The sequence below is a fragment of the Hypanus sabinus genome, chromosome 10 (genome assembly GCF_030144855.1).
Source record: "Hypanus sabinus isolate sHypSab1 chromosome 10, sHypSab1.hap1, whole genome shotgun sequence".
Classification (NCBI taxonomy): Eukaryota; Metazoa; Chordata; class Chondrichthyes; order Myliobatiformes; family Dasyatidae; genus Hypanus; species Hypanus sabinus.
The window spans coordinates 128,684,115-128,694,548 of record NC_082715.1 but is presented as its reverse complement, the minus strand read 5'-3'; the positions used below and the strand labels follow the sequence as shown (position 1 = coordinate 128,694,548).

Below are 10,434 nucleotides of genomic sequence, written 5' to 3'. Positions count from 1 at the left end.
CTCTCACGTCTTATCCTCTTGCTCTTCAAATACTTGTAGAGTGCCTTGGGGCTTTCCTTAATCCTGTCCGCCAAGGCCTTCTTCTGGACCCTTCTGGCTCTCCTAATTTCTTTTTTGAGCTCGAGAAGGCGGTGTTCATCCTTAAAAGATGCTCACCATCTGGGATATGCCCACTTTATCAACAGGGAGAAGGTCCAGGAGCCTGATTCAGGAATAGTTTCTTCCCTCCCACCATCAGATTTCCGAATGGTCTGTGAGATCTACCTCATTATCCCCTTTTTTTTGGGTGTAATTTTACGTCTCCCACCACCAGACGCTGCCCGACCCGCTGAGCACTCCGGCACTGTGTGGGCGTGGCCCTGCGGTGATGGGCAGGCCAGCATCGCGCGCATGCGCGGCGCGGCGCCGGGGCCGGAGCGGGAGCGATGCGGGCGGCGGCGGCGGGTGGTCCCGTACGGCCTGGCTGACGGACCGGGTCTGTGCCGAAGATGTCGGGCCGGGCGGGCGGCCCTTCGCCGGCGGGCAAGAAGCAGGTGCGCTTCGCGCGTCCCTTGCAGCAGCTGGCTGAGGAGGAGGAGGAGGAGGAGGAAGATGCGGCGGCTGAGGAGGAGGCGTCGCTGTGCCGGAAGCTGCCTCCCGGCGGCCTTTCCCTTACCCGGGCCCGACGGGAGCGCGGCGACGACACGGGACTCGAGCCCCGGGTGATGGAGGTTCGCGGCGGCCGCTGGGTGGATACCGTGCTGCTGTGTGCCGCCTTCCTCGGGCTGGTGAGTGCGGGGCGAGGTGAGAGACGACCCTTGGGGAGCGTGTTGAGACCCGATAAGGGGCGGAGACCCCCGTCGGGGAGCTGGGCGCAAGGGGCGACCGTAGGACCCCCTCAGGGAGCAGGGTGACAGAGACACAGAAGAGGGACCTTTGTCAATCATGTAAGGTCCTTGGGGGCTTGTTGGCTGATAGTCTGTGCAACCCAGTTAATGGCCATCTTCAACATCTCTGTGGAACAGTCCACTGTTCCCATAGACTTCAAGGGAACAAACATTATTCCAGTGCCAGAGGTGGTGACAGTAACCTACTGTCCAGTGTCAGTGATCTCAATAATAAGTGTTAGGAGCAGCTGGTTATGAACTGCATTAAATCTTTTTTTCCTGCAGCATTGGACCCTTCCTAGTTTGCTTATCACTCAAGTAGGTCCAGTGATGATGCTGTAAACTGTGCCTGCCACTGTGTGCTGGGAAGTCTCAAAAATGGTGCCTCATATGCCAGGAAGCTGCTTGTTGACTACATTTAGGTGTTCTCTCAGAAGCTGGTCAGTAAGCTATCCTTGTTGGGTCTGAACTCCTCTCCCTGTAACTGGATCTTGGACTTCTTGACACAAAGACCACAGTCGTCCATGTTGATAGCAACATCACTAGCTCCATCATGCTGAGCACCGGCTCACTGCTGTTCACACTGCTGACGCGTGACTGCACTACCAGATCCAGCTCAAGTTGATTCATCAGTTTCGCTGATGGTGGTCTCATCAATGACAAGCAGATGGCATACTGAGGGAGATAGAGAGGCTTGTAGAATGGTGCGATCATGACTTGAGTCCCAACGTGGACAAGATGAAAGAGGCAGTTATGGACTTCAGAAAGGTGCAGGCTGGCCACTCCTCACTGCACATAAATGCCTCCTCTGTGGAGAGAGTAAAGAGCACCAAGTTTCTGTGAGTGCCTATTATGCACAATCTCAATGGTCCCTCAACGCACCTCTTTAGACAAGAAAGCATAGTAACGTCTGCACTTCCTGAGGAGACTTGGGCAAGTGAGGGTTCCCCCAATCACCGCCTTCTTTGGTAATGGCTAAGCATCTGACAGCAAGTCCCTACAAAGGATTGCGAGGACCACTGAGAGGATTATTGGGGTCTCTCTTCCACCCATTGGAATATTTATCACAAGCGCTGTGGATACAGAGCCCTTAGCTTTGTCAAGGATGTCTCCCATCCGTCCATCAGTCAGAGGTACTGTAGCATTGGGACAAGGACTGTTCAGATGGGAAACTGCTTCTTCCCCCAGGTTGTGAACTCCCTGCCACCACCCAGGTCTCATCTCATATGAAGCGGCAGTAGCGTATTATTTACTTTTTGATTTGTGTCGTAAATGCACCTTGTACTAAATGTAATCTTTCGGGGAAACTGATGAAGAAGAGTTAAAGCCCATGTAAATCAGCTCTGATCATATTGAATGGTGAGGCAACATTGAGGGAGCTGGTAGCCCATTGCGATTTTCTTGTATTTGCAATGATATTGAAGTTAATGGTAGTGAGGTTTGCTGTGCTTATTCACTTGTATCAGCTGTGCTACAAAGTGACTCCTGTTTTTCTGTCTCCTCAGGGGATGGGCATTGCTGTTTTGGGGCCTACTTTCAAAGAGCTGGCAATTAATGTCAATAGGAATATCAGCGACATCTCCTTCATCTTTGTGGGCCGTTCACTGGGCTACGTCGGGGGCTCGTTGGTTGGTGGGCTGCTGTTCGACTACATGGATCACCACTTGTTAATCGGTACATTCACTGTTTAGCATCACAGTAAATAATTTGAATCGTCTGAATTTAGGTGAAAATGTTTAAGCACCGATGGCCTTTTTCAGTTTAATGTTTAAAAGTCGCATATTAACTTGAATATACAGACAGCACAAGTATACCGGGCTGCAGAGTCACATATTTATTTGCTTAAGTGAAATGCAAATCAACATGAGGTAGACAGATGATCTTTTATCATAATAAAAGTCTGAGTCATCTAGCTTAGAGTTGTGGAATTGTGCAGCACGGAAATGAGCCTTTCAGCCCAACTCGTTCATGCCAATGGTGATGGCTATCTCTGTTAATCCCATCTACCTGCATTAGGCCCGTACCCCTCTACTCTTTTTCTACCCAACTGCATTTTAAATGTTGTGATGGTATCTGCCTCTACCACTTCCTTTGGTAGCTCAGTCCATTCATCATAGGCAGCTCATTCATCAACCTATGAAGAAAAGTTTGCCCCTCACATACTTCAATTGAATCTCATATGACCTTAAACCTTTGACTTCTAGTTTTAGATTTTCCCCATTCTGGTGGGGGATAGGGAGGGAGAAAGCCCACTGACTATTCACTCTCTACCTATACCACTCATAATTTTATAAACTTTCAGAAGGTCACCCCCTCAGCTTCTTGAGTTCCATTGAGAATAAACACAATCTGTCCTTGTAAGTATAACCCTCCATTTCAGGCCACATCCTGGTGAATCTCTCTTCTGCTGTCTTTTTAATGCTACATATCTTTCCTGTGTTGTGACCAGAACTGTACACAATACTCCAAGTGTGGTCTGACCAATATTTTGTAAATCTGCAATGTGGCGTCCCAAGATATACACATGGTGCCTCGATCTGCGAAGGGAAGCATGCTGAATGCCCTTTTTTACTACCTTATCCACTTGTGTCAACATTTTCAAGATCTATGAACTTGAACCTGAAGATTCTTCTGTGCATCAACACCCCGAGGTCATTACTGTGTTTTGTTGGTATTTGATGCTAACATTACCTTGTACTTACTTGGATTAAATTCCATCTGCAACTCCTCTGCCCAGCTTTCCAACTGATTAAAGTCCCTTTGTATTCTTTCACAATCTCCTTCACTACTATTACGCCAATTTTTATGTCATCAGCAAACTCATTAATCCCACCTACATTTTCATCCAAGTTACTTGTCAAACACCACTCGTCTCATTGCTGACTCCTGTGGTACACTAATTACAGAAATCCAGTCAGAAATACACTCTGTCTCCTATAGAAGCCAATTTTGTATCCAGTTTGCCAACATACTTTGCATTCCAAGTGCCCAATTTTGCTCGACCAGCCTACTTGCAAGTCTTTGTCAAAAGTCTTGCTAAAGTCAGTGTAAAACATAACCACTATGCTGGATGAATGAATGAATTTTCTTAGTTGCCTCCTCAAATAAAGTGTGTGAGATAGCAGTTTTGATGCACAATTCATGCTGACTTCTAGTCGGTCCATTCCTTTCCAAGAAAGCACAAATCTTATCTATTAGAATTTTTTCCTGTAGTTTCCTGGCTCCTCGCTACAATCTTTTTGAATAAGGAAACAATAGTAGCCATCTCCAGTCTTCTGGTACCTCACCTGTGCCTTAACAAAAATGCAGAAATATCTTAGAATCCTAGCAACTTCATCCTTGCTTCCAGTGGTGTTCTGGCATACATGCAGGGCACCATCACTAGTATCTCTACCGTCATCCTTCTTAAGACAGACGTGTTCCCCTCCTCTTAACACTGCATTCTCTACATCACGGGATCCCAGCCTGTGGTCCATGGTCTCCTTGCTTAGTGGTATTGGTCCATGGCATAAAAACCCCTGCTCTTTATTGTTCTCCCCAGTTAACACTGTTGAGAAATATTCATTTAGGATCCCACTTGTATCCCCTAGTTCCATATAAATTTCCATTTATGTTTCTCATGAGATTTGCTCTTTCCTTAGATAAATTCTGAATATATTTAAGGACTTGTGATTCTCCTTAATCCTGCTTATGAAGGCTATTTCATGTCTTTTTGCTCTCCTAATTTGTTTCCTTTGTCACCTTATTTTTCTGTGTCCTCAAAGGACGCAGTCAAAACCAAATACCTTCTTCTCATTTCTGATCAAATGTTCAACTTCCTTTCTAAACCAAGCTTCCCTAATCTTCAGAGCAAACACGAGGAAATCTGCAGATGCTGGAAATTCAAACAACACACACAAAATGCTGGTGGAACACAGCAGGCCAGTCAGCATCTATAGGGAGAAGCGCTGTCGACGTTTCGGGCCGAGTCAAAGGGAGGAAACCCACATGCACATGGGAAGAATGTGCAGACTTCCTTACAGAGGATGCTGGAATTGAACTCTGATGCTCCAAGCTGTAGTAAGGTTGTGTTAACAGCTACACTACCATGACTGTTGTTTTTCTTCTTAGCAGCTGCTCTCACTCTGATTTTGCTTAGTCCTGCCGAGTATGCTGAAATGCCCTCCCTTAACTCTAGGACTAATTTTATATTTTTTATATAGCTTGAAATTTGCTGAAACACAGTCACTATTTCCAAAGGGTTCCTTTACAAAATTTGCCCATCCTCATTCCCGGGGTAAAGGTCCCCTTTCTTATTTCTAAATTCTACAGATATAGCTTCTTTGAAGAATTCCTCCAGGATATCCTCTCTAAGTACTGCTGCAGTGTTCTTCCTGTCACCTCATACCTTGGACATTGAGCTACCATTTCTGCCCTTCTCTCACCACATTTCTGTGATTGCAACACTATCGTGATCCCACTGCTGATCCATGCTCTTAGCTCATATGCCTTAACTGCAAGGCTCCTTGCATGAAAGAAAATGGAGTGTGTCAGCTACTTACCCAACTGTCCTGGAAGTCAGAGAGTGGTAGGTGTGTGGTACACGCTGACGGGTAGTTGTAGAGACGTTTATGAGGCTCTTAGATAGACATATAGTACGGATGAAAGAAAAATGAAGTGTTGTGTGGGAGGAAAGAGATAGATTGATCTTGAAGCAGTTAAAGGGTTGGCATTACATCGTGGGTCAAAGGGTCTGTACTGTGCTGTACTATTCTGTGTTCGATGTCCCGGTCTGCTCTCCCTACTGGACTTGCCTTTTATAATATCTATGAATCAGTTAGCCGCTCCACCTCCTGCACTCACATCATGGGTCCCACCCCACTGCCTGACTAGTTTAAACCCTCCTGAGGAGAACAAGACCTCCTCTGATTTAGATACAACTTTTCCTCCTTGTACAGGTGAAAACGACCCAGTGATCTAAATACCTGAAGCTCTCCCCTGTGTATCAGCTCCTTAGCTACATCTAATAAGGTTGTGGTTGTGAGGAATTTCAAATTTCTCAATACTGCCAGGCAGTGCCTTGGTGTGTTATTCTATATCCCCTTCCTTTACTCATTGGCATGTGGCACAGGGAGTAACCGTGATATGAGAACTCATTTCTACCTAAATGCCCTTTGCTGGACATTGTCTCTCTTCTTACCTTTGTTGTTAGTGTCAATATGGACCATGACAATAGACAATAGGTGCAGAAGTAGACCATTCTGCCCTTTGAGCCTGCACCGCCATTTTGAGATCATGGCTGATCAACTACTATCAATACCCAGTTCCTGCCTTGTCCCCATATCCCTTGATTCCCCTATCCATAAGATACCTATCTAGCTCCTTGAAAGCATCCAGAGAATTGGCCTCCACTACCTTCCGAGGCAGTGCATTCCAGACCCCCACAACTCTCTGGGAGAAGAAGTTTTTGCTTAACTCTGTCCTAAATGACCTACCCCTTATTCTCACTGGACTCTCCCAGCATCTGGAACATATTTCCTGCCTCTTGTCCAATCCCTTAATAATCTTATATGTTTCAATCAGATCCCCTCTCAATCTCCTTAATTCCAGCGTGTACAAGCCCAGTCTCTCTAACCTCTCTGCGTAAGACAGTCCAGACATCCCAGGAATTAACCTCGTGAATCTACGCTGCACTTCCTCTACAGCCAGGATGTCCTTCCTTAACCCTGGAGACCAAAACTGTACACAGTACTCCAGGTGTGATCTCACCAGGGCTCTGTACAAATGCAAGAGGATTTCCTTGCTCTTGTACTCAATTCCCTTTGTAATAAAGGCCAACATTCCATTAGCCTTCTTCACTGCCTGCTGCACTTGCTCATTCACCTTCAGTGACTGATGAACAAGGATTCCTAGATCTCTTTGTATTTCTCCCTTACCTACACCGTTCAGATAATAATCTGCCTTCCTGTTCTTACTCCCAAAGTGAATAACCTCACACTTATTCACATTAAACGCCATCTACCAAGTATCTGCCCACTCACCCAGCCTATCCAAGTCACCCTGAATTCTCCTAACATCCTCATCACATGTCACACTGCCACCCAGCTTAGTATCATCAGCAAATTTGCTGATGTTATTTTCTATGCCTTCATCCAAATTGTTAATGTAAATGGTAAACAGCTGTGGTCCCAATACTGAGCCCTGTGGCACCCCACTAGTCACTACCTGCCATTCCGAGAAACACCCATTCACCGCTACCCTTTGCTTTCTATCTGCCAACCAGTTTTCTATCCATGTCAATGTTTTCCCCCCGATGCCCTGAGCTTTGATTTTACCCACCAATCTCCTATGTGGGACCTTATCAAATGCCTTCTGAAAATCGAGGTACACTACATCCACTGGATCTCCCCCGACAAACTTCCTGGTTACATCCTCGAAAAACTCCAACAGATTAGTCAAGCATGATTTACCCTTGGTAAATCCATGCTGGCTCGGCCCAATCCTATCACTACTATCTAGATATGCTACTATTTCATCCTTAATAATGGACTCTGGCATCTTCCCCACCACCGATGTCAGGCTGACAAGTCGATAGTTCTCTGTTTTCTCCCTCCCTCCTTTCTTAAAAAGTGGGATAATATTAGCCATTCTCCAATCCTCAGGAACTGATCCTGAATCTAAGGAACATTGGAAAATGATTACCAATGCATCCGCAATTTCCAGGGCCACCTCCTAGTACCCTAGGATGCAGACCATCTGGACCTGGGGATTTGTCAGCCTTCAGTCCCATCAGTCTTCTCATCACCGTTTCCTTCCGAATGTCAATCTGTTTCATTTCCTCTGTTACCCTATGTCCTTGGCCCATCCATACATCTGGGAGATTGCTTGTGTCTTCCTCAGTGAAAACAGATCTAAAGTACTCATTAAATTCTTCTGCCATTTCTCTGTTTTCCATAACAATTTCACCCAATTCATTCTTCAAGGGCCCAATATTGTTCTTAACTATCTTCTTTCTTTTCACATACCTAAAAAAGCTTTTGCTATCTTCCTTTATATTCCTGGCTAGCTTGCGTTTGTACCTCATTTTTTCTCCCCGTATTGTCTTTTTAGTTAAGTTCTGTTGTTCCTTAAAAACTTCCCAATCATCTGTCCTCCCACTCACCTGTAGGCACTCTACAAACTCCCTATCCTGTGGTCCAGCACCAACCTGATTCTCCCAGTTCACCTACATGTTGAAATCCCCCATAACTACTGCGACATTACCTTTGCCACATGCCAGTGTTAACTCCCTATTTAACTTGCACCCAATATCCATGCTACTGTTTGGTGGTCTGTAGACAACACCCATTTGGGTCCTTTTGCCCTTACTGTTCCTCAGTTCTATCCACACAGACTCTACTTCTCCTGACCCTATGTCCCCCCTTGCAAAGGACAGAATCTCATTCCTCACCAACAGGGCCACCCCACCCCCTCTGCCCACATTTCTGTCCCTACGATAGCACGTATACCCTTGTACATTCATTTCCCAGGTCTGATCTCCCTGCAGCCATGTGTCCGTTATCCCAACACCATCATAGTTACCCATTCACACCTGGGATTCAAGCTCATCTGCCTTATTTCTGACACTTTGTGCATTCAGAAATAGAATTTTTAACCCATTTCTCCTCTCTGTGTTTGAATCGCTGCCTATTGTGCTTAACCCAGCTCCCGGAACTCCCATCGGGCTATACGCCCCTAGAATTTTTTTGCCCTTCCTAAATTTGCTTATTCTTTCAACACATTTAACTCCATGTTCCGTCAGACCATCCCTCTGTACATGTGTCCTCCTTATCACTTGTTCCGCCTCACCTTTCTCTACTACACGCTTAATATTCCGGAACCGTGTAGTCCCCACCTGTTCTTTATTCTTCCTCTCGCTATCCTTTCTCACAATCTGGATCCCCGCCCCCTGCAAATTTAGTTTAAACCCCCCACAAGAAGCACTAGCAAACTTCCCTGCAAGAATGTTAATACCGCTCCAGTTCAGGTGTAAACCGTCCCTTTGGAACAGATCCCACCTTCCCTGGAACAAAGCCCAATTATCTACAAACCTGAAACCCTCCCTCCTGCACCATCCTCTCAGCTACGTATTAATCTTTATAATCCTGCTGTTCCTTGCCTCACTTGCACGTGGCACAGGTAGCAATCCTGAGATTGTTACCCTGGAGGTCCTGCCCTTCATCTTTGCACCTAACTCCCTGAACTCACTACGCAGGACCCCCTCACTCATCCTACCCACGTCATTGGTCCCTACATGGACCACAACATCTGGATTCTTGCCCTCCCTCTCGAGAATAACCTGTACCCGATCTGAGATGTCTCAGACCCCGGCACCAGGGAAGCAACATACCATCCGAGACTCCCGATCTTCCCCACAAAATCTCCTATCCACCCCCCTGACTATAGAATCCCCTATCAATACCGCTCTCTTCTCTTCCCTCCTCCCCTTCCTAGTTGAGGGACCAACCTCAGTGCCAGAGACAGGACCACTGCAGCTTGTTCCTGGTAGGTCATCCCCACCAACAGTATCCAAAACGGTATACTTATTGTTGATGGGAACGGCCACAGGGGTGCTCTTCTCTCTCTGTCTGCTCCCCCTGCCTCTCTTGACTGTCACCCATTTGCCTACCTCCTGTCTTTTCGGTGTGACTACCTCCCGATAACTCTTATCTATCTCTGCCTCTGCCTCCCGAATGATCCGTAGTTCATCCAGCTCCTGCTCCAATTCCCTGACTTGGTCTGATAGGAGCTGCAGCTGGATGCACCTTTTGCAGGTGTGGTCATCAGGGACAGCTGTGTTGACCCTGACCTCCCACATACTGCATACGGAGCACACCACTGCTCTAACCGTCTCCCCCATTACCTGATCCTAGATTTGTCAGAATAAATGAAAAGCAGGTTTCTTGCTGAAGTCCTCTTGTGCCGAAGCCCGCTGAGCCAAAGCACTCTGCTCCTGTGCATTCCGCTGCCCGCTCCTGAAAGTGGGCCGCTTTTTAAAGCCCACGCTCGTCGCTGATGTCACCTGTGCTTGTGCAGCTTTACCTTCCTCCTCAGGTAGTCTCCAGGTAGGTCCGAGGGTCTCGGCCTACCTACAACGGCTGATCCTCCGATCTCCAGTCGTCTGTCGATCACGAGCACTCCTTACTCCCGCTCCGCTGCTCGCACTGACGTTGGCTATTAATCCTCCCCTTTCCTTGCTGCCCCGAAACATCCTTGTCCCTGGCACTAGGGGGAGACACACCATCTTGGAGTCTTGTGGCCACAATTGCCTATCTGTATCCCTGACTATTGAGTTCCCTATCACTACTGCTTGTCCAGATTTTGTCATTCCCTCCGTTACAGTCATTATGCCACTAATTTGGCTGCAGCTCCTTTTCTCTGAGAGGGGTCATCATACCCCCAACAATATCCAAAGCTGCATATTTATTAGAGAGGGAATAAGCATGGTGTTCTTGCACAGTCTGCCTGTCCCTCTCCCTCTTGTCTGGCTGAGTGTGCAGTGACCACCACCCTGAACTTCTTATCTACAACACTCTGCCTCCTGTCCTCT

The 10,434-nt window shown here is 46.9% G+C and overlaps 1 protein-coding gene across 1 annotated transcript in view; it reads left to right on the top strand.

Moving 5' to 3' along the window:
- Window positions 1–399: 399 nt before the first annotated feature.
- The window catches only part of mfsd4b (major facilitator superfamily domain containing 4B), a 30,598-nt gene continuing 20,563 nt past the window's right edge, over window positions 400–10,434 (top strand). The window contains exons 1-2 of the mRNA XM_059982932.1: window positions 400–767; window positions 2,372–2,540. Coding sequence (XP_059838915.1) covers window positions 489–767; window positions 2,372–2,540 — 448 coding nt within the window. The 5' untranslated portion in view covers window positions 400–488. The remainder of the gene's footprint in view (window positions 768–2,371; window positions 2,541–10,434) is intronic.